General features: G+C 46.1%; 1 protein-coding gene across 8 annotated transcripts in view; it reads left to right on the forward strand.

The window, feature by feature from the left end:
- RIPK1 (receptor interacting serine/threonine kinase 1) overlaps positions 1 to 25235 on the forward strand; it is a 210465-nt gene that overhangs the window by 130409 nt on the left and 54821 nt on the right. For all 8 annotated transcript variants that reach the window (XM_029590539.1, XM_029590542.1, XM_029590543.1 and 5 more), the window contains one exon: positions 11306 to 11396. In XM_029590539.1, coding sequence (XP_029446399.1) covers positions 11306 to 11396 — 91 coding nt within the window. The remainder of the gene's footprint in view (positions 1 to 11305; positions 11397 to 25235) is intronic.

Here is a 25235-nt window from a genome sequence, read left to right on the forward strand (position 1 = left end):
CTATCGTAAACCAGTAAGTAGCAATACTTTTTTGCACTTTAGTAGTGCTCATCCCCAGAGTTTAAAAGAAAATTTACCCATGGGACAATTCTTCAGACTCCGTCGTCTTTGCTCCTCTCAAGATGATTTTACAAATCAAGCTAAGATTCTAAGTGACCGTTTTGTGAAGAGGGGCTATCCTAGAAGATGTGTGAGGTGGGCTTTTCTTTGAGCCAAGTACACTAACAGAGATTGGTTATTTCTACCGAAAGAAAAACCAACAGAAGAATTGATTACATGTGTAGTGCCCTTCTGTCCCATGGCATCCACACTCAAACAACTTATTCATCAAAATTGGCAAATATTACAACATTATGGTGAATTTGAATCGCGACCCAAATTTACATACATGAGAGGCTCCAATTTGAAAGATCAACTTGTACATTCTGAATCGACGATCTTTGAACCTAAACAAAATGTTGGTTCACACAACCTGTGGAACTTGCTCTGTATGTATAAACATGCTTGTGACTACATACATCCAGTTTGATAATCCATCTATTACAGTTCAATTGAGGCAAAATACGACATGCAAGTCAGCGGGTGTCATCTACATTATTCAGTGCCCGTGTAAGATGACATATGTTGGTAAAACCACAAGACAACTTCGGACTCGAATTATTGAACATCGTTCAAGTTTAGTCACACAACGTTTGACTGCACCTATAGTGTCTCATTGTCTTGAAAAAGGTCATAGCTTTGAAGAACTGCGGATCTGTGTATTAGAGCAAATCATGCCTCATTGGCGTGGGGGTGATATGAATAAGAAACTTTTGAGAGCTGAACAAAGATGGATACATTTTTTAGATACCCTTCATCCCAGGGGGTTGAATGCTGAATTAGAACTTAATGTCTTTTTGTGAAAGAAAACTTGATACTGACGTCACACTCGGCAATGACGTGTGAAGTCTGGATTGGATGACAGCTGTTTATAAGCTCGCATCTGACGCAAAGATGGTCTCTGTTCCTCTTGTCTAAAGATGTTGTGAGACGGTGTTCGTCCAGCTCTAAGGTTTGACTGTTTGCCGATCCCAGATAAGTGATAAAAACATCTATTTATATATCTTAAGTTGCTAAAAATATAAAAAATTGTTTTAATACAGGAATCTGACAGAGAAAGATTGATCATATTTCTGATAAGAATTCTGCGCTTGCACTACAGCTCCTGATGAAGCAGCTGCAAAACTTCAGCCGTATGTTGAGCTTTGTGTAAATCACAACAACCTTGAGAACGGTAGTGCCATTGAATTGAAGATTGAACACAAATATAAAATTGAAAAAGCAAAAAAGAATACAAATGATTGCCGCAGATGATTAGAGGTCTGGGCGGCTCTCTTTTTGAAGTTACAGAGAACACGCTGTCAGGCTTGATGATGCGGCTATATACTTAAAATATTTATATTTTGGGAAGCGGTAATCCAATACAAGATTTTTTGATGTGACATTTCCTTTTTGTGTATAGTCAGGTGTAACCCATACATGTTGCAGTCACATATCTGGTATGGTTGACCAGTGGTTCCCTCTCTGATTGGATTTGTCCTAACTAGCTCAATAAATGGGAAGTCTGTTTCATCTGAACCTTCCCTCCTTCAACCTTGTGGCTTATGAGATGACTATCTATGGTCAACCCACCTGCATGCCCTCCGAAAACTCAGTATATGTCATAACACAAATGAGATGACTGAGCAGTAGTTGCCTAACTGTTCTCACCCTATTAGGTGAGGATATAATAGAATCTTCCAGAATGCCACCAACAGAAAGAACTTATGGTCTTTTGTGGAAAAGATTTCCCCACAACATTTTGGATCCATTCGATGGTGAATTAAAGTCTTACTGAACCGAGTGATTTCTGTTATTGCTTCAGGCCTTATAAACTTCCTCAGTCAAAGTATGTCTTCATGCTGTAGCTGCTTACACATCCTCAAATCAAAGGTGACACTGTCTCCATTCATCTGTTACTGTCTTAATTTTATAAGATGCTTATGCAATATTGGACCTTCAGTTGTACTCTCACCTGTTCAGTGACCTCCAAATATGGTTTGACACATCTGTTAAAAACATCATTTTAACCATTATAGAAAGTTTCTCTCACGTTTCTAATGTGAAAAGAGATGCCTTGTAGCAATAGTACCAGCCAGAAGAGGCAATGGGCTTTAGGCTTTAGTTCATTAATTGCCTTTTATATACTTCTTCCATGATAGGGGTGGTACTTTGCATACATCCCAAGTTTCTTCCAACAGTGATGTGTTATGCTCGCCATCATGATACCTCCTGTATATCCGAGGCTATATATGCATGTACAACGTGAACCCCTTCCTGCCCACCTTGTGCATGCATAAGTAAGTAAGCCATGCACCCTTTGGACTTTGAAACAATGTAAAAGAAAACAGCCAATTTGCCAGTCTTCTCAACTATTCATCTCTTATGTTCCTACCAGTTTGAAAAAAAGCAATGTCTACATGCATATTGCCCAACTAAATATGGGATTTTATTACTCGTTGCTATCTTTTAGCAGGCCAGTGAATACCAAGCATGATGGCAGCTCACCAAGGTAAAACTATAACTGCAGCAATAGCTCATCTGCAAGCAAATCTGCTTCTGAACCTCTGCAAAGTTGTATCTTCGTAGTTTTCTTCACCTCATTTCATCCACTACTGTCTGGTCAACCTGTCAATGATGGGCAGAGATTTTAGACAAGCAATTTTGCATTCTCTGTAATCCTACTAGTCTTCTCTCTGTGATGGGGTTTGTGTTGCTTTTTTCAGTTAATGCTCCACTGCACCCCTCAGCTTGAGGCTTCCCATATGTAATGACTAATTCAGCCTGCTTATTGATGGAAAAAGCATATTTGCTTCCATAGATAGGATAGATTAGCCATGGAGTACCTGCTTGCTTCCCTGGAGAGTTGACTACCTAGCTAGATCTAGCTCTGAAATTGATTTAAGGTGGTTTACTAGGCAACTCTTAGGCAGGAGTTCCTGTACATTCTCAGTAAAGCAAAAGCTCTACTGAGCTGAGAGAGAGGTCCATTCAGTGCTGCTGGATGACATCACCCCCACATTTAATGGCTAATTCATCCTTTTATCTATGGCAAATACTGTTCATGGTAAGCAAACTAGTTGTATTTGGCTGCAAGGCCCACATAAAAACAGAAATGAGCAGAGTGGAAAGAACTGAAAAAACATGTATGCATGGCATAGGTGCCAGGTCTACGGGTACTTGAGCAAACTTCTTTACTGAATCCACAGAGGGCAATTTACATTGAATTTAGCACCTGAATTGTTTGAAAAAATTTGGCTCCCATGTGGCATGGGTGCCTAGGGAACAGACACTCAGATGTGATTAAAAAGACAACCAACAAAAATAAATAGATCTTGGATTTTAAGATATAACAATGAACTGAGACACTGGAAGTGTATTGTCTGAAAGGCAAAATGACACATGCACAGTTACCTCAGGCAAGCTGTAGGAGAGAACAGCTGCTTGATTGCAATAATTTGGTGAAGAAAACATCATAGAGGATTTAAAATTATAACTATGCTTGGAAATGCTGATAAACTTGTGCAGTCAGGCTGGATGGCACAAGCACGGATACTTCCCGACCTCCAATCATGGTTACTCAAAGTATGCAAAGACTTACCATTTGAGAAATGAAATTGAAACACTGGAGATATGCAAGGAGTACATGGCAGTACGTGACTAGAGCCAACTGGAACCCATTTTGGGTGACAAGGGTATCTCACATCAAATCACATTTTGTAGCCGAAATCACAGTGCTGTGTATGCCTTTAGTGTAGCCGAGAGAAAGTGCTGTACACTGATGGGGATGGTCTCTGATAGAGATGGTAAGGAGATGCCCAACTTCTGTGGCTTCCAACTATCTGCAGAACCTGCTGTCAACAAGGGAAATCAAGGTGACAGCACTGCAAAAACTGAAAGGCATTAGGCTGCCAAGCCTGCAAGTGTCCTAAATAGGAGCGCTTTTAGATAGCAGGAAATGCTGTAAGAATATGGCGAATAGGGTGGGGGGTTCAGGATCCCAATTTCCAGGATAGACCAGGTGATAGTCAAGCACTCTCATATCTGTGACTATACTGATCAACATAACTACAGGGGAAGCCCATGGAACAAGCAGATATTGTCTCTGGTACCAACCACATCCAAACTGCAGAGATCCAGATGAGAAATCCATATGATATAGCAGAACAGCAAGCTGAGCCAAAGGAGGATACTTTTTTTTTTTTTTTTAATTGCCTTGTTGATGGATGGAGTCAAGTGAGGCTATGCAAAGGGGTGTGTTTTTTTTATTTTTTTTTCTTGTGTGGCACTTTGTGAATATCAAAGGAAACCAGGAAACTTGCAGAATTGGCAGGAAAGGACGAGAATGTAGATAGCATTATGATCAAGGTGCTAATATGCTATAAAGATCACAATTATCTTACTTACTCCTAACTACCTAATAATCTAAAATAGATTCATACCATCGTTTACAAGGAACAGTCTCTGATTTTTTTTTATCCCTGGCCCAGGGGCACTACATGAAAAAATACTTGAATTTGGATATAAAGGCACTCTATGAAACTCATTGGGTGATACAATAATTGTTAGGCCAAGAAGAGCAGAACATATAAGAAGTTAACATGCCAAACACACCTGTTTTAGTTTTATTTTTTTTTTGTTTTTGGACAATATGAGTAGATCCAAGCTACTCTACATGGGACAGAAACGAGCTATTCTTACCATAACCAGCTACAGGCATGATGGCCACTTTTTACACACAAGGTTTTACCTTTGCTGTCAGACAAGGCCTGCACAGAAGCATAAGAAGTGTCATGCTGGATCAGACTAATATCCATCAATCAAAGCATGCTGTCTGCAATAGTTGATCTGTTTCTTGTATAATATCCCCACGTATAAGTGCTGGCTTCCCTAAGTCCACCTGGCTGCTATTTATGGACTTTTCCTTCAGGAACTTGTCCAGTTTGCAACACAACCAGCAATTTGTAAATGCTATTTATTATTATTATTATTATTCTCACTTTTATTGTACAGCTGCAAATGAGCGCACTCCAAGTGTACTGCCCTCCTGATTTGGCTGCCACAGATGCTATGCCAATGGCCCACACAATTATGGCTGCCACTGTTCCAACTGCATGGGCCCACCCCCTGCAACTCAGTACCCACCAGTATGTAAATTGCCTTAGACACTGAAAGCCCATACATAGAGTTTAAAATACTTAATCGCCCTGATGTGCTGAATTTGGCCCGCACAAAGAAAATAAGGTCTACCTAACCGTGCAGCCGCTCCATTAGTCCCCTGCCCAGCAGTGAGTAGCAGGAGCACACATGGGGCCTAACTGACCAAGAAACCCAGGATCCCTATACTGAAGCTGTTTTACCAACTCTCTCACCTGGCACAAAAACAAACAGCGAGAGGATCATCACTGCTTCCACAAAGCCTCAAACATGCCTCTGATGGAGATGGAGGGAATCAAGGATAGGAGGAATTGCACCTGCCTTGTGGCTGGTGGAGGGAGAGAGTATTATTTGGGGGGGGGGGGGTGGGTTAACCTGATAGACTCCAAGCTCTCGAGCACTGCTGCCTGCCTCCCCATCATCCTGTTCACTTAAGACCAAAATGTAAGGGTCAGGCGCCAGAGGGAAGTTGATGGTGTGGGTGGCAGTGCCCATCAGAAGCCACATGCCTGAGGTCAATGGACAAGGTCACGGTATCCCCTTGACCCATGTATCCCCCTTGTATTATCAAGCAGGGCCCCAAAATGGGCTGAACCAGAGAGGGGGGTGAAAGGGGGATTTCAAAATTTTAAAAACAGACCTAGCTACTGCTCCTGCTGCAGCATTTGTGCTACATGACTGCTTCCTGGACACAGCCGGCCACGGGCTTGTCTCCTCAACTACCCCTCCTGCCAACCAGCACGCCTCCCCGAATATCCAGGCATTCATGTGGTCAGAGAGAGATGGGGGTCCGCATCAGGAAGCTGCACAATCAGGACGCACACATGCCCGATCTGCCGGGATCCAGATTGGTTCTGCAGCAGATGGAAGAGACTGCTGGACTCAGAAGCAGGGTTGAGAGTATTGTAGCCAAAGATGAAAGGAGAGCTTTGCCCGCTTGGCTGCATGCCAAGAAAGACCTGGTTTTGGCCGCCAGCACCTACCACTTGTTCCGCTGCCACAGTTCCCACTGAAGATACCCCACCGTGGCAGTGGTTCCATGATTACCCCCCCCCCCAGAGGAAACAGGAGTGAGGAGAAACACTGCGGTAGTAATCCTGTAGTGAGGGGCCGTAAGTCCTCAAATGCACTAGGAGCACTGGAGTTACTATGAAATGCCCAGCTGTGCTCAGATGTCTCCCTGCCGCTCCCTTCTTGGCTCATCCCCCATAAACAGCAATCACTGGAGAGCTCTAAACCAAGGAGAGAAGTAAGGCTCTTTAAAAACTGCCAAAAGAAGAAGCTGGTGGGCAGGCCAACCCACTCTTATATTAGTGGTTGCCACGATGCAGTTCACTGAAATAGATACTTAGAGCCAACACCTGTGGAGAAAAGCTTATTTATTAAATGCTATAAAATAATATAAGGCCTTATGGAGAAGAGTGGCAGACAGAGCATCAGTATAAAACTCTCTCTCAAATGATTTCACTGATGTTATATTAGATTTTATTCTTGTTTCTTTCCACCCCTAAACTAGAGTTCATAATCGTCAAAATTTATATGATTGGATTTCTGCTATAAACAATTAATCTGAATGGCTGTATTTAGATTCATTTTCGCTCTGTATGTAAATTCATCCTCGCTTTGTATGCAAATGGGCCTGCAACCAGTTAGGTTGCCATTGTGATCTAAATTGATTCTAAATAGAGTTCCTGCAGCCCAGTTCTTTTTGATAATACAGCATTTTATAGTTAGCCCGTAACATCTGTTTGTCTAGTGGAAGCAAAGCATAAAACTGAAGCAGAATATTATACAATACTTATTAGTAATTATAAACTTCTTATGATCAAAATAAAAAACTTAGGAGAAGAAGAATACTGACTTCTTGTGTGATATATCAAAAAGTGTTTCACCGCCCCTTTGCTGCTCTTTATTACAAGTTATATCTGCTATAGGGATTAATAGCACCTACAACAGCCTGTCCACTCCCAGCCTCCACCCTAGCTCCCTGAGCCGCACTCCCAGAATCTAGTTGTGGAGCACTGCCCCGGTTGTGGCCTCCCCACCCCCATATGGGAAGGATCTGCTCCTTTACATAGTAAGGGGAATGAAAAGTGCAGAAAAAAGAGCTTAAGACAATAACACTGGTGATCGGTTTGGGGAGTTCAGTTTGAACACAGGGGTGGATGATGTTTAAAAGAAGATTTGCATAACCACTCTATAGATTGTTACCTTGTTGGTATCGTTTTTGTTTTTTTTTGTATACCTCTTTTGGTTTGTGGAAATGCACGTCTTCACATTAAAAAAATTTTTTCCAAAAAAAATAGCAAGCAATTTATCTGGGACTGTTGACAAATGACATTCACTCTGCACACACGTATATAGCGTATGCATTCTGTATACATCGTGCATGCAACAGCATGCTGCACCCAAATCATAGCTGAAAAGATGACGGAGCAACACACAGGCACAAAGGACGAATGTGTGAGCACTTAGCATGATAGATATATATATATAAGGCTGACTTGCTGTGTGTGCACAAACCCAAAACATATGTCATACCAGTATGACTGTTGGATACAAGCAGCATGTGAAACCAAACTTGCAGACACAAGTCACCATACAAGAAAACAAGACTTATGCAAAGGAAAATACTGACAGGATTATTGTAAACCACCAATCAAAATTTATATCACTAAGAGTACTGATGGTTTTTAGACTCGCAAAGCTGTACCTGCTTATGTGGTTCATCTGAACTCTTTGTAGCACAGTCAGTAGGAGAGGAAAGGAAAAGAAGATGGACTCTTACAAGACTTTGTGTTAGCTGAAACACTCCATTGGCACAAGCAAGCTGAGGAAGAGGGGGGAGTAAGTTCGCACCTGTAGGAATTCTAAGTAATTCAAATTTTCAAATTTTCCATTGTTAGAGAATGCAATCATATGTAAATCAGGGATGAGTTTTACATTAAAAAAAAATGTGGGCACTGAGCATGATACAAAAAAATAAGAGGCAGCGACTCTGTAATTGTGTGGTCTGTCTCTTGCTGTATTTATATTTATTTAAAGATTTATATCCTGCTTCTACAAAGCGGGTTATAAATAATGCATTCATAAAAATGTTTAATGAACAAAATAAAACCAAAAAAGGGGGACTAAGTAACAAAACTTTGGGGATACAGGTGCAAGCATGCAATGAAGTTGGACACATGCAACAAATTCTACAACTCAAGCAGATCATTTTCTGTCATTCTTTAGCAGAAGAAAACAGTCATAAAGAATATGTACTGAAAGCCTCCTTAAACAAAAAAACGTTATCAATTTCTTAAACCCAGCCATATCTATTGTCGGCCTAATGTCTTCAGAAAATGATTTCCATAGCAACGGACAAGCTACAGAGAGAGCGTGATCACGTGTCTTGTCTAAATGAGAAACCTTTAGTAGATGGAGTTTGACCTTAGGCAGCAGGAAGGTTGATAACCTATAGTTAAGTTCTCGTTTGTGTAGTTTTCTGGATAGTACAGGAGTCTGTGAACTAGAGAGGAAATCTTATACTTCTGCACCAGAATAAAGGTAGCCCATGAAGGGACTGCAGAATTGGTGTAATGTGGGTGTGCAAACTAACTCCAATTAAAATTTGTGTGACGGAATTTTGAATTATTTGTAATGGTTTGAGTGAGTTACTAGAAACTCTTATAAAAGAAAGCATTACAATAATGTAATGATGGAAATATTAATGCTTGGAGACTTGTACAAAAAATGCCATGATCCAATAGTGGTTTCAGCTACCATAAAAGCCGTAACTTGAGAAATGATTTCTTTATTTTTTATTTCTTTATTTAGATTTATATTCCACTTTTTTGCACTTTTTTCAGCACTTCAAAGTGGATTACATTCAGGTTCTGTAGGTATTTCCATATCCCCAGAGGGATTACAATCTAATAGGGTCACTTATCAAAATGCTATAAGGCGTTTTCGCATGCGTTAAGCACCTTTAACGCATGCGATAGCACCATAACATATGGTGCACCATAACATATGGATGCAAATCCGAAAAAGAGGGGGCAGGAGTGGGCTGGGTTTACCGTTTTGCGAAGACCTATCACATGGCTTTAACGCTGATTTTAGCTACACCTTTTTCAGTAGCGTTAAGGCTTTATCGCATTTTGCGATGTGTTCTCAAATGCCTGTTTCAGAGCTCCCGGAGCAGCAGCCTAGATTTACTGATACAGTAAAATTTGCGGGAGAGCGGGCACTCTCCTCTGCGCACAATTCAGTAAAAAAAAATATATTCAAATTAGGGCCCGTGGTAAAAAGAGGCGCTAGGGACACTAGCGCGTCCCTAGCGCCTCTTTTTTTGAGAAGAGCGGCAGCTGTCAGCGAGTTTGACAGCCAACGCTCAATTTTGCTAGTGTCTGTTCTCAAACTCCCTGATGGCCACGGGTTCGGAAACCGGACACCGGCAACATTGAGCATCCGGTTCTCAAGCCGTGGGCTGATTTAAAAAAAATAAATAAATAAATAAATTTTTTTAAATTCTTTTTAACTTTTGGGACCTACGACTTAATATTGCCATGATATTAAGTCGGAGAGTGTACAGAAAAGCAATTTTTACTGCTTCTCTGTGCACTTTCTCAGTGCCGGCAGAAATAAACGCCTACCTTTTGGATAGGCGCTAATTTCTGAAAGTAAAATGTACGGCTTGGCTGCACATTTTACTTACTGAATCGCGCGGGAATAACTAATAGGGCCATCAACATGCATGTTGCGGGTGCTATTAGTTTCGGGGGGGTTGGATGCGCATTTTCGACACGCTATTACCCCTTACTGAATAAGGGGTAAAGCTAGTGCGTCAAACGCGCGTCCAAACACGGGTTAACAGTGCGCTCCACACTCTACCTGGGTAACATCAAGCTAGGTTGAGAGAACATTGCACAAATCTCATCTTTGAGTGAGTTTCCTCACTCCAAGGGTCATCAAATCTTCACAAGAGAGCACTGTTCTGTTTGTAGCGATAGGTATTTATATCTAGTGTTAGGGCATTATGGCTAGTCTCTCTCGCGCTCTCTCTCATAGTAAACATGGTCCCCCAGTGGTTGTATGTAAGAAATACCACAATTCTGGCACTTATCTCAAAGTGCGAATAAGTTATCGCTTCACATAGGTAGACAAGCCTTCCCATAACACTCGTCCTTGCCTCATCCTCCACGGACCTTCTCTTCCTAAGCTCAGATGCCTAAGCACTTTTTCTTCCACTGCCTAAGCTATTTAACATATGTATATTAGTTTCATTAAATCTATGGTAACCCTCCGCTACCCTCCCCCCACCTTCCAACCCCCTCCCTCTGAATACCTTGTTACCCCAAAAAGCCAACTCTTATCAGTTCTTACCAGTTTTGACACGTTACTCCCCATGCTTAAGCTGTATCCAAGTTTTTCTCTCCCCCTGTTCTATGTAAGACAACTTTGTCACTGTTTTTTATGGTTGCAATGTAAACCGGAGTGATAATTAACTCTGTTGTTTGAACTTTGGTATAGAAAAGTTATAAATAAATAAATAGGTATTAGCGCAAATTGTGATAAGCTGCCTATTACCATAAAACACGCCCCTTTTTCTATTGCATGCGATATTTAGTGCATTTTGATAAATCCAGGCCTAAGTTTGTACCTGAGGCAATGGAGGGTAAAGTGACTTGCCCAAGGTCACAAGGAGCAACAACAGGACTCTAACCTTGGTCTCCTGATTTGTAGCCCACTGCTCTAACCACTAGGCTACATAATTGATTTAAAGTGGTCATGCATAGATAAGTTTGTATCTCGTATAACCCTTAGATTACATACTGTGTATTTTTACTGTACTTTTATCCAAAGTGCTGCTTGCTATTAAGTGATGCATCACTAAGAAAATGGTGTAGTGTTTTTTGTGTTTTTGTTTTTTTCGGATTAGGCATATACTGACAATGCTGTAAACCATGTTTGGGCACATGAAACGGACAGTGGAAATTCATCAACATTCTTTTTATCATTTTGTTTTCGTTCATGGACTACTTGCTAAAGAATAATTTTTTGGGTTTATTTTGTTTGTACCTGCCAGTTAGCATATCCAAGCCCAAAGGATTGTGTGGTAAGAATGGAATCTCTCCATGTAGACTGTGTCGCAGAATCTTCATCCAGCTTTGAAACAGGTAAACCATGTTTGACTGGCATCTCTCTTGGTGATAAGTAAAATTAGTGTCAGACCGAAATGTTTTATCCAGCTGAACTGCCATGAATGCATTAAATTAAAATTATAATGAAAGTAAGGCATTACTACTCCAGCATGGAAGCAGGTTTGTTAGAATCCCTTCAAAGAAACCTGTCTAAAGGCCACTATTGGTCCTTATATTCCTGACCTTTACACACAAGTGGGTCTCTTACAGATTACATGTACAAATACCAGGTCATTCGTATTTCAGGTCCAGCTGCAGTAGCTCAAAACAAATTTACACTCTCCACATTTGTTAATCCTGAGATTAATGGGAAGGGAGCAGAAAGAGGACATTTTTTTTGTACACATGAAAGTGCCACAAAATGTTGTGTAGTCCATGTTAAACCTTTTTTATTCAGGTATGTACCTAAAAAAATGTGAAGTGAAAGAAATGGGAAGAGACCCCCTTGGTAGCACCTGCCTACATGTAAAAGCACATAAGTACAAAAGCAGCAATTTCTAGCATTCATGTACCTAAAAAAAATATTGAATAACACCGTTCCACTGCTCTCTGTCCTTGGTTTGTCCTTGCTTTTTCTCGCTCATTTTGTTCTCCCCCCCATCTCCTCTTTCCTTCCTTCTCTCTGCAGTTTTTTCTTGTCTCCTCTGCCTCGAGCCCTGGCTTTCCTTACCCCCAGTGGTGAAGAGTTTGGCTCATCCTGCTATCTCCTTAACACCATGCTCTCATTGCCTTTCCCTTCTTCTGTTTGTGCTCTCCATCTTTTTGCTGTTTCTTCTCTAGTGTTTCTCCCACTTCTCTCGTGCTGTAGAAAATGGTTTGCCTGAGGGTGATAGCGATATTTTTATCAAGTGCTGACGTTTTGGCTTCCTCTCATGACATATTGGTTATGAGTAGGGCTCCAGGAGGAGACAGGAGCAGCAGCACTTGATAAACTAGCTTTCCGTCTGTTCCACTGCCTGCTCACTGTATATAGCTGGTGCCAGCTCACTTGTCAGCTTTTTGTTCCCATTTGCTGTTGGTGAACTGCTAACTAGAAATGTTGCCCCCCTGCTTATACTCATAAAGTGAATGATATTGATAAAGCAAGGTGGTAGACTGCTTAACATATGTTCCTGAACATACCCAGATCAGTCCAGAGAAGTGGGTGGGTATCCCTACCAGCAGGTGGAGTGAGAGAACAATTAGAACTTTGGGCACTGCTACATAATGAGAGTGCCACCTGCAGTCACTCAGTATTTCTCTAACTCCAGCACACCTGCAGCCTTTAGTTATATTTTTTATTTTCCTAGCGTGTAGCAGATGGACTCAAAACAAATGGGTATAGTGTGCTCGTGCTAGCAGTTGGATACGGATCTGACGTCAGCACAGGTACATATACCCCCACAGGAAGTGAAGCAATTCAGTAATTTCCATCTCCAAAGCAGTTTGGAGTTACCTCACACTTGCTGAGCGTGTTTCCAAATTCTAACAACTAAATTTACAGAAGAAATCTACTGAAGACGAGCCCCGCACTCCTGTGGTGATACCAGGCGGTCACTCACCCAGTTGAGTTTCCCAAGCTGACTTCCGTGGTCCCTCGGAGGTAAGAGCCTCAGTCCGGTGGCCGGTTCGCGGCAGGGACCCAGCCACCGAGTGAGAAGGGTTCGGGCGCGGCTTGGCCCCCAAGCGAGACGAGTTCGGGTGCGGCCTATTGGCAGCCTCGGTCCCGGCGTGGACTTGGCCCCCGAGCGGTTCGGGCGCGGCCTAGAGGCAGCGGGTGCACTTCCTTAAGCGCGGCGGAGACCGCCCGGGTCTCAGCCGGGAAGCGCCGAAGACAAGGTAAGGTGTACATCTTTACTTGGTCTCCGAGGAAGTGTGGACAAACTGGGTCTGCCTACGTGGCCGCCCGCCTGGGAGGTCGCCATTGTTGCCTGCCTACTTCTCTTTTCTAATTCAGCGCTTTTGCTTGGTACACGCACGTTGTTAGCGATAGGCGCACGTTGTTAGCGCACGCGATAGGCGCATGTTCTTAGCACATGCTACTAGGTTAAGCGCACATATGCTAAGACGCCCGTTATAGGCGCACATTTAGAAGGCGCCTGTTCATAGGCGCACTGCTATAAGACGCCTGTTATAAGCGCACGGTTATATGACGCCCGTTTATAGGCGCAAGTTAATATAAGACGCCCGTTTATATAAGACGCCCGTTCATAGGCGCACGTTTATATGGCGCACGTTTATATAAGACGCCCGTTCATAGGCGCACGATTATATAAGACGCCCGTTCATAGGCGCACATTTAGAAGGCGCATGTTATAGGCGCACGTTTCTATAAGACGCACGTTTATATAAGATGCCCGTTCATAGGCGCACGTGGCTAAGACGCCCGTGTTAGGCGCAGGCTGTTACGCGCCCGTGTTAGGCGCACATCGTAGACAAATGGAGCATAAGAAGGCCTCTACATCCGCAGAGCTGGCACCCCCAGAATCAGGCATGAACGCTCTAAGTCTCTGCTCAGCATGCAATCTTAGAGCCACACAGAGCGAGGAAGCAGACTCCCTATGTGCCCAATGTGAGGAAGCCATGGCAGTTCCAGGACAAGACCGGTCCCAGCCCAGCGGTTCCTTAGAGAACACTCCGGACTTAGCAGGCCGCGGCGAGCAGCCAGGGAATCCGAGAGACCTGGTACCCCTGCAGCCAGATCTGGCTTCGCTTTCCTGGGTGGAATTATTTAAGGGGATGCACGCTTTTGTCCAGATGCAGTCTGCTCCTAGAATGGGTCTTTCCGTCCCGGTTTATCCGGCCCCTGGACCCTCGAGACCTTGGCGCGGCCATTCACCACCTGACAGCCCCAATCATGGGGATTTGGATTATTCACAGGTAAGTGAGGAGCCCCCCGAGGAGAATGAACTTCCCTTGGAGATAGAACCATATCGGACCATGAGACGCTTCTTTCAGAGAGAAGATCTACCGGGCCTGGTCTCACAATGCCTATTGGAGCTGGCCATTCCGGGCCAGGACCCCCCAGGGGTCCCTGTACAGAACCCTCTGTTAGAGGGCCTGCAGCAAACCGCTCACCACTTTCCCCTCCTACAAGCAGCACAGCAGCTAATCGAGCTGGAATGGAAGGCACCGGAGGCCTCATTCAAAGGGGGTCGGGCCTTGTCTGGCATGTACCCTCTAGATCTGACAGCCAAGGAACTGTTGGCGTGCCCCAGGGTAGACGCCATAATTAACGCAATTGTGAAACGCACCACCATTCCAGTGGAGGGGGGAGCGGCTCTCAAGGATGCACATGACTGACGCATGGACACCATTCTGAAACAAGCTTTTGAGGTAGCGGCCATGTCCCTTCGAATCGCGACTTGCTGCACCGTGGTGACATGCTCCTGTTTATCACAGGCCAGAAATAACACCCCGGGAGAAGACATGGAATCCGCTTTCGCATTCCTCACAGACGCAGCCTCCGACCTCGTCCGTACGGCAGCCAGGGGAGTGTCCTCCTCAGTGGCAGCCAGAAGACAGCTTTGGCTCCGCAATTGGGCGGCCGACTCGTCCTCCAAGACTCGACTCACAAGAATGCCCTTTAAGGGTTCCCTACTGTTCGGCAGCGAACTTGAGAATTGGGCTACTAAATGGGGTGCTTCTCCGTTACCCCGTCTACCAGAAGACAGGTCAAGAAGGAATCAGCCTTCTGTTTCTAGACCATCCAGAGGTAGAAACTCTCAGCGCTTCAACCTTACAGGTCTCGCTATCAAGCACCTCGTTCTCAGGCCAGGAATCAGCCCTTTCGGGCTAAGCACACCAAGAAGAGGACCGGCCCGGGTTCTGGCCCCGGCCGCACCCCACAATGGCAATCAGCCGACCCATCCAAGGGTAGCAGCCATAGGGGGCAGGCTAACCCTCTTCTACCGCAGGTGGGTCGAGATCACTACGGGACCAGTAGGTCCTCGCCATCATCCGGGAAGGATATTACCTGGATTTCTTTCGGCTTCCGCTGACCAAGTTTGTGGAATCTCCTTGTTCACCGCTCAAGGCTGCGGCACTAGTAGTGACCTTACAGAGGCTCCTGGCCCTAAAAGCCATAATCCCAGTACCTGCGGAAGAGGTAACTTCTGGGCATTATTCCATTTATTTCATAGTACCCAAGAAGGAGGGCACCTTCAGGCCCGTCCTGGACCTCAAGTCAGTCAATCGACATCTACGGGTCCCCAGCTTTCGCATGGAAACTCTACGGTCTGTCAAGAGTTCAGTACAGCCAGGGGAGTTTCTCACCTCCCTAGATCTGTCAGAAGCCTACCTGCATATCCCAATCCATCTGGATCACCAGCACTATTTACGCTTCAAAGTCCTGAATCAGCACTTCCAGTTCTGGGCCTTACCCTTCGGATTAGCCACCACGCCGCGGATCTTTACCAAGGTAATAGTAGTAGTGGCAGCAGCACTCAGGAAGGAAGGAATCCTCGTCCATCCCTACCTGGACAATTGGCTGATCAGGACAAAGTCACCGGAGGAGAGTCACAGGGCAACCAACAGAGTTATAGCCCTCCTGGAAAGCCTAGGATGGGTAGTCAACATACAGAAGAGTTCCCTACAGCCATCCCAGTTGCTGGAATACCTAGGGGTCCAATTCGACACCCAAGACGACAAGGTCAGTCTGACCTCCAAGAGACAGTCAAAACTCCGGAATCATCTGCAGGTCCTGCTGAGCACCAGCCAGCCCACAGCTCGGGATTATCTACAAGTCCTCAGCCTCATGGCATCCACTCTGGAGGTGGTGCCATGGGCGCGGGCTCATATGAGACCATTGCAACGCGCCCTTCTATCTCGATGGAGTCCACGATCACAGGACTACACCATACACCTGCCTCTACCGGCCAGAGTAAGGTATCAACTACGCTGGTGGTTACAGCCCGGCCACATAAGCCGGGGGTTACGAATGTTCTCCCCAACCTGGATCCTGCTCACCACAGATGCCAGCCTGAACGGGTGGGGAGCACACTGCGAGGAGCTCACCGCCCAAGGGCGGTGGACCAGAAAAGAATCAAGATGGAATATCAACCGGATAGAAGCACGGGCAGTCAGGCTAGCGTGCCTGCGATTTGCCCACCAACTTCGCAACAGAGAGGTCAGAGTGATGTCAGACAACGCCACCACGGTGGCATACATCAACCGACAGGGTGGAACCAGAAGCCAACAAGTGTCCCTAGAAATAACTCCCCTGATGATTTGGGCAGAAGCCAATCTTCAGGACATCTCAGCCGTACACATCGCCGGGAAGGACAACGCTGCGGCAGACTTCCTCAGCAGAGAACGCATAAACCCGGGAGAATGGCAGCTGTCACCCACAGCCTTTCAGATAATTGTGGATCACTGGGGGACGCCAGCCATGGACCTATTAGCAGACAGGTCCAATGCTCAAGTTCCCAGATATTTCAGTCACAGGCGGTATCCTTGAGCGCAGGGGATCGATGCCCTGGTACAACCGTGGCCTCAGGGGATCCTGCTATACGCATTTCCTCCATGGCCCCTGTTGGGCGCCACTGTTCGCAGGATTCAGCGACACAGAGGTGTAGTTCTTCTAGTGGCCCTGGACTGGCCAAGAAGACCCTGGTACGCAGACATGAAAAGACTACTGGCAGGGAACCCCCTACCTCTGCCTCCATACCGGGACCTGCTACGGCAAGGCCCCATCCTCCACGAGGATCCAGCTCAATTCTCTCTTACGGTCTGGCCATTGAGAGGGCTAGACTGAAGAAAAGAGGATACTCGAAGCCGGTGATAGATACACTCCTCCGAGCACGCAAGTTCTCCACATCACTAACATATATCAGGATTTGGAGAATCTTTGAAGCCTGGTGCGATTCTCACAGCACCAATTCGCATACCGCAAAGATTCCTATCATTTTGGACTTCCTGCAAAATGGACTTCAGAAGGGTCTGTCCCTCAGCTCCATCAAGGTACAGGTAGCAGCGCTATCTTGCTACGGTCCCAGACGTGACGGCAAATCCATTGCCCAGCACCCAGACGTTTCACGCTTCCTGAAAGGAGTTAAGCACATTCACCCGCCACTGAAGTGGCCAGTGCCCTTGTGGAAACTTAACCTAGTATTGGAATTTCTAGCGGGATCAGCCTTCAGGCCCTTTCGAGGCCTGTCTCTCTGTTTGTTAACCTTGAAGATGGTATTCTTGCTGGCCGTGTGTTCAGCACGCCGCATCTCAGAGCTACAAGCACTATCCTGTCGTGATCCATTTCTCAGAATCACTCCAGAAGCTATCCATCTTCGCACAGTTCCTTCCTTTTTACCCAAAGTAGTCTCACACTTTCACCTCAACCAAACCATATCCTTGCCTACCACGGAAGGTTTGAAGAAATCGGAAGAAGGTCAAATACTACGTCATCTCGACATCGGCAGGCTACTGTCCAGATACCTGGACATGTCAGAAGCAGTACGAAAGACGGACCACCTGTTCGTCCTGCACAGCAGGAAGAAGCAAGGGGAAGCGGCCTCACGGCCGACCATCACCCGCTGGATTAAAGAAGTTATCAAGGCAGCCTACGTAGAGGCAGGAAAACCACCACCTCTACAGGTCAAGGCTCACTCTAGCAGAGCACAATCAGCCTCTTGGGCAGAAGCTAAGCTGCTGTCGCCTGCAGAGATATGTAAAGCGACGACGTGGTCCTCCCTCCATACCTTCTCCAGGTTCTACCGTCTGGACGTTCAGGCCAGGGAGAACACAGCATTTGCGAGGGCGATCCTACACGGTCCTCGGGCAGTCTCCCGCCCAGTCCGGGAGTAGCTTTTGTACATCCCATTTGTTTTGAGTCCATCTGCTACACGCTAGGAAATGTTCAGATTACTTACCTGGTAATCTCCTTTTCCTTAGTGTATGCAGATGGACTCAGCATCCTGCCCGGCTGCCCGGTATACAGGGGGATTCGCTGACTCACGGTAAGCCATGTTTTGCTTATAATAGGGCTTCCACCCTGCCAGGTGTCGACGCCTTCCGGTTGAGAACACTGGCGGTCTCCAGCTACCTTCAGTTGGTCAGGGTAATCCTGCTGATTAATCGATTGGTCAGTACACATATAGCTATAACAGCTTTGCAAGGAAGATTACTGAATTGCTACACTTCCTGTGGGGGTATATGTACCCGTGCTGACGTCAGATCCGTCTCCAACTGCTAGCACGAGCACACTATACCCATTTGTTTTGAGTCCATCTGCATACACTAAGGAAAAGGAGATTACCAGGTAAGTAATCTTAACATTAGTTTGAATTTAATTTTTTGGTTTACGGTCGCTTCCTGAGGTGTTAGGCGCCTTTGTGGGCCATCCTTCAGTAGAAGCCGGGCGTCCGGGGAATTGGATATTCCTGTCAGGGTTTCGCCCGCCACAGTTCGGTGTCTGACAACTAGGGTCTCCTGGCTACCCACCACAATCTCTGCTACAGCTGCTCTCTTGTCTCCCGCAACAGCTTTTCTCTGTGTCTTGGTAAAGTTTAATTTAAAAAAAAAAAAAAAGAGCTGTTTTCACTGCAGCTGACTGACAGTTTTCAGTGCTGAGGTAAGGAAAAGTGCAGGAGGGACGGGTCTTATAAGGCCGGCCGGGGAAGCTGTCAGCAGTGTTCCCCTCAGCTCCCGGGGCTCCAGGTCATTTATTTACTGAGGGCAAGGGTGAGTTTTTCTCCGTGTGCCTCGTTTACTCACCGCTTCCCTGCTGGGGGCCTTGCGATTTCACTATGGACAGGCTCCTTTCCCACAGTACGGTTGCGCGCGGTTTTTTTTTCCTCCTTAGCCGGCAGCACGAAAAATTTGTTTTCTGGTCCTGCCTGACTGAATATTTCTCCGCATCGCGGCTCCGAGTGTTTATATTTTTTATTCACGCTCTTTCCTATTTCACTTCAGACTATCTGCGCACTGCTGCGGATGGGACCGAAAACAGAATTGCGTGCCTGCCGTGCGTGTGGGTCATGCAGCCAGGCGTTAGATGCGGCCTCCTTATGCGCAGCGTGTTCCCCAGGCTTAGAGGGCTTTTCAGGGCTTCTTGCCTCCTTCCTCGGGGAGGGAACGTTTGTCTCGCCTTCGGCTTCATGGGAAGAGGATTCTCCGCCTGTTCTAAGTCTTGGTGAGGGAAGATCTCACCAAGGGAACTGATGTTATCACCCCAGCCGACTCTCCAGTGGGGGAGGGGGACCTGGAGGAGTTTTCCCCAGAATTTGTCCTCCTTATCACCAGGCTTTCCTGGCAAGGAAATGCTCAGCGGTAAAGCGGCCCGGTCTCCTGGGGGGGCAGGTTCGGACCCACCTGAGAAAAGAGGGTCGGGGTACGGAACCTCGTCAGTGCCTCTCTGATCAGGCTCACCCCACAGGGATTCTCCTCAGGATACGTGAGATCTGATCCCAGGGTCTGGGGCGATGCTGGCTTCTGGGGTAATAGGGGTGGCGGACCCGGATCCGCGGCCAGATCCGGCTGATGTGGATACTGATGATCCGGATGAGCCCGATGACCCTCCTGTGGAGGGGGATGACCTCAACGTGGTCTGTTTGTTCAAGCGGGATGAGTTAAGACCTTATTCCCCAGGTCCTTGAAGTTCTGGGACTTAAGGTTTCTCAAGAGTCTCAGAACGAGGGCGTCAATCCAGTCCTCGATGGTATTAGGGGTCCCACAACATCTTTTCCTCTGCCTAAGAAGGTTCGCAAACTAGTGACCCAGGAGTGGGAGGCTTCGGATTCCGGCTTGAAGGTGGGCAGAGCTATGGCGAAACTGTACCCGTTATCGTCTGATGTTTTGGATTTACTGAAGATTCCCAATGTGGATGCCGCGGTCTCGGCAGTCACGAAAAAGACCACTATCCCGGTTGCTGGGGTGGCTGCCCTTAAGGATATGCAGGACCACAAGCTGGATATCCAGTTGAAGCAAGCATTTGAGGTTGCCGCGCTAAGCCTTCGGGCGGCAGTTTGCGCTAGCCTCATGCAGAGGGCCTGTCTATGTTGGGTCCAGGAGTTGGCTGCCTGGGCCAGTATGGGTGACAGTGGGGCTCTGCAGTCCGCCCGCCTAGAAGCAGGCATCACTTATGTTGCAGATGCTTTGTATGATCTGGTGAGGACCTCGGCAAGTGGTATGATGTCCTTGGTGTCAGCACAGTGTCTCCTCTGGCTGCGAAATTGGGCGGCGGATTTGTCCTCCAAGTCCCAGCTTTGTAATCTACACTTTAAGGGCAAGCTTCTGTTTGGGGAGGATCTGGATCAGCTAGTAAATCTGCTTGCCGAATACAAGGGCAATCGGTTGCCCGAAGATAAAAGTTCTTCTAAAAACGTCTTCCCTTCTCGAGCTAGGTTTCGGGACTCTCGCCGTTTCAGAGTGGGTAGATACTCCGCACCTCCTGCCTTTAAACCTGCTTCGGGGTGCCAGCAGTCCTTTCGAGGGTGTCGCCAGCCTGGAAGAGATTCGGGACATCTTGGTGCAGGAAGTAATAAAAACCTCCAATGAAGCCAAGAGCACCCATTCCATCGTCTAAGCTGTCGGAGGCAGATTATCCAACTTTTACATGGAATGGGCAAGAATTACATCAGACCGCTGGGTTTTAGAAGTGATCAAAGACAGGTATGCACTGGAGTTCTCACGCCCAGTCTGGGAGGTTTTTGTGGAGTCCCCAGTGGCCTCAAGTGTCAAGCAAGAGGCGGTCCAGGTGACTCTACAACGGCTTCTCGAGCTCAAAGCTATTGTCCCAGTTCCGGAGGCTCAACGGGGACAAAGTCTGTACTCCGTGTACTTTGTGGTCCCCAAGAAGGAGGGCACATTTCTGCAGAAGGTGAACTGTTGCCTTCGGGTTCCTCGTTTCCGTATGGAAACCTTGAGGACAGTGATGGCTGCGGTTCGAAAAGGGGAGTTTCTCGCTTCTCTGGACCTTTCAGAGGCGTATTTACACATTCTGATCCAGCTGAATCCCCCGAGGTTTCTGCGGTTCAAGGTCTTGGGACGACACTTCCAATTTCGAGCCCTCCCATTTTGTCTCGCAAGAGTCCCTCGCACATTCACCAAGGTGATGGTGGTGGTGGTGGTGGTAGTGGCCTTCCTTCATCAGGAGGGAATCTTGGTCCATCCGTACCTGGACGACTGGTTGATTCACGCAGTCTCGGGAGGACTGTGAGAGATCAATGCACATGGTGATGTTCACATTGCGATTCCTAGGTTGGGTAATCAATGTGCAGAAGAGTCACTTGGAACCCACTCAGAAGTTGATTTATCTCCGAGCACAATTCGATACCTTGCTGGGCAAAGTGTTTCTAGTGGTGGACCGAATAGGGAAGTTGCAGGAACAAATACATTCCATTCTTTGAAGGAACAATCCCACAGTGTGGCATCATCTTCAGGTCCTAGGCTCCATGGCTTCAACCTTGGACTTGGTTCCTTGGGCATTCGCTCACTTAAGACCTTTACAGCGTTCACTTTTGTCTCACTGGAGCCCAGTGTTGGAGCAATTCCATCTACCAATGCCTTTTCTTCCAGAGCCAGTCTGTCATGGTGGCTGTCACTGGACAATCTGGAACAGGGGGTGGATTTGGACACTCAGAATTGGCTGATAATCTCCACCGATGCCAGCCTCTCAGGTTGGGGGGCGGTGTGTGCAGACAGGTTCGCCCAAGGGTTCTGGTCGGTGATGGAAAGATCCTGGTCCATAAACCAGCTCAAGACCAGGGCTGTACGTCTGCCTCTGTGGGTGTTTCTTCCCTGGATCCAGGGCAGAATGGTGCGAGTCTTCTCAGACAATGCGACAACGGTGGTATACATCAACAGACAAGGTGGGACTCAAATCCCGCCGTAGCACTGGAGGCATGTCTTCTGTTCACCTGGGCGGAGTGCCATCTCAAGGGCATTGCCGCATCCCATGTCGCGGGAGTAGAGAATGTGCAAGCCGATTATCTCAGCCGTCAGCAACTAGACCCAGGGATATGAGAACTATCTCGTGAGGTGTGGAATCTCATTTGTGCCAGATGGGAAACTCCTCAGCTGGATCTGATGGCAACGCAGGTGACCACAAAAATAGTTCGTTTTTTCAGCCGTCGCCAAGAACAGGGCTCGGTGGGCATAGATGCTCTCGTGTGTCCTTGGCCCACGGGGATTCTGCTGGATGCCTTCCCGCCCTGGCCCCTCAAAGGTCGGCTTCTCCGTCACATAGAGCGGCATGCGGGAAGGGTGATTCTGGTGGCGCCGGAGTGGCCACATTGTCCGTGGTTTCCGGATCTGGTACACTTGGCTCTAGAGGGTCCACTTCAGCTGGTTCATCTAACGCATCTGCTCCATCAGGGGCCCATATTTTCGGATCAGGAGGATCGCTTCTCTCTCGCAGCTTGGTTTTTGAGAGGCAACGTTTATGCTTGAGGGGTTATTCAGAACAAGTCATTTCCACCCTCCTACAGGCGAGACGTCCAGCCACCTCTATGGCCTATGTGAGAGTTTGGAGCTTTTTGAGACATGGTGTCATCAGCGTTCTTGCGACCCCCTTAGTGGTGCATGTTCCTCGGGTGCTTGACTCTCTACAACAGGGCCTCGCTAAGGGCTTGGCGTTCAATTCCCTTCGTGTACAAGTTGCAGCTCTAGGTGCCTTGCAGGGAAACTTTGATGGCTGTTTGCTGGCAGTGCATCCGGATATTGCTTGGTTTCTTAAGGGGGTCAAACATTTGCGCCCTCCCATCCGTTCGGTGTGTCTGGATTGGAATTTGAATTTAGTCCTGCGAGTTCTATGTGGCGCTCCTTTGGAGCCTCTTCGTGGAGTTTCCCTGAAAGATCTGATTTTGAAAATGGTGTTTTGGTGGCCATTTGCTCGGCCCGTTGGATCTCGGAGTTACAGGTGCTGCCTTGTCTGGATCCTTTTCTTCGGATTTACGACCGGGTATCGTTACGTACGGTTCCGTCCTTTGTCCCTAAGGTGATTTCAGCCTTTCATGTCAATCAAACTGGAGCTTTCGGGGTTCCCTAACTGTTCCCGGGAGTCTTCTCAGAACAGAGACCTTCATCATTTGGATGTGCGGCGTGCCTTATTGCGTTATCTGGAGGTTACCAAGGAGTTCAGACGTTCTGATCATTTGTTCATTCTCTTTGGTGGCCCAAAGAATGGGGACAAAGCGTCAAAGGCGACCATATCTCTGTGGATTAAGGAAGCCATTTGTGCAGCATACAAAGCCCGAGAGCATCAAGTGTCTTTGGGTCTCAGAGCTCATTCCACTAGGGCTCAGGCTACCTCCTGGGCAGAGTGTCAGCTGCTGTCACTTCAGGAGATCTGTAGGGCGGCAGTGTGGTCGTCTATTCACACTTTTAGGAAACATTACAGATTGGACGTTAAGGCTTCTGATGAACCGTCCTTCGGGGAGAGTGTGCTTCGTGTGGGTCTTTCGGGTTCCCGCCCAGTTTAGGGTGGCTTGGGTACATCCCATTTTTCTGGACTGATCTGGGTATGTTCAGGAAAAGAAAATTGGTTCTTACCTACTAATTTTCATTCCTGTAATACCACAGATCAGTCCAGAGGCCCACCCCTTTCTTCAGAAACCGAAAGACTGTCTTGGTCAGAACCTGCTTAAGTTTTTTGTTTGTTTTTTTTTATTGTTGAAGCTCCTTTTTTGCAGACATGATTCATGGAGCAGTTTTTAGCAGTTGTTCGGTCTGGTTTTTGCCAGCGACGAAGCCGTAAGCCAGGAAATTTGGTTGGGTGCTACCCTTGTTATTTAGTTCCGTTAGCATGGGTTTGGGTACAGGTCAATACTGAGTGACTGCAGGTGGCACTCTCGTTATGTAGCAGTGCCCAAAGTTCTAATTGTTCTCTGACTCCACTTGCTGGTAGGGATACACAACCCACTTTTCTGGATTGATCTGTGGTATTATACGAACAAATATTAACAGGTAAGAACCAATTTTCATTACTATAATAATCAGAACATGGCACACATATGAAAGAAGCAACTCAAAATATGGAAAAGGAACAAAAATGTATCTTAGTGAGGTGGAGCACACCCTGCAAATGTACTATCTTGGGAAAACATGTTCCTTTTCATCAGGGTTCAAATAGCTTGTAAGTTCTGCCTGCCTTTATAGAGTGGGACAATATGCCATGGCATCCTACATTCCACTGAGACATGGACTGGTGTGTTAAATGATTTAAATATAGCCATAGAGTGCTTAGTTTTCTCTCTGGCATTGTCATAATAAAGACACAGGACAACAAAACCGTGTGTGTGTGTATATGTATATTTATCTGTGTGTATATATGTATGTGTATATTTATTTATCAGATCTTCTATACCGTCAAGATGAGCCATCACAATGGTTTACAAATTGTAAAATACATAAGATAAAACATACAACATTAATAAGCAGTTAGCATTTAAACTAACAATAATAAGAATAAACAGCAGTTATTGTAAAAAGATAAAAGAAAAAGTAAAAGGGGTGAAAGAACTTGACAGTTAAGATTAAATGTAGTCTCATTTTCCAGCCGTATACACCTTTTAAAATCCCGTTTGAACTTCTTAAAATCAGTATGTGTATATATATGTGTGTATATGTATATATATATTTGTGTGTATATGTATATGTGTGTATATGTATATATCAAAAAATTCCCAGTAAGGGGAAAAAGCACAAATGTATTAAATTGCAAAATTTTAAAAATTCCTTTATTAACATATTTCACACAATGAGATAAAATAAATGAGCATGTGTGGAAAAAACCAATTCTGAATCACATCGAGTTTATACAAATAAGGCATCAATTTCTAACTAAGATAACTAAGGCACTTAATCAGTAAGGTGAGAGATACAAAAGTATCAAAGTGATAC

Source organism: Rhinatrema bivittatum, chromosome 2 (genome assembly GCF_901001135.1).
Source record: "Rhinatrema bivittatum chromosome 2, aRhiBiv1.1, whole genome shotgun sequence".
NCBI classification, from domain to species: Eukaryota; Metazoa; Chordata; class Amphibia; order Gymnophiona; family Rhinatrematidae; genus Rhinatrema; species Rhinatrema bivittatum.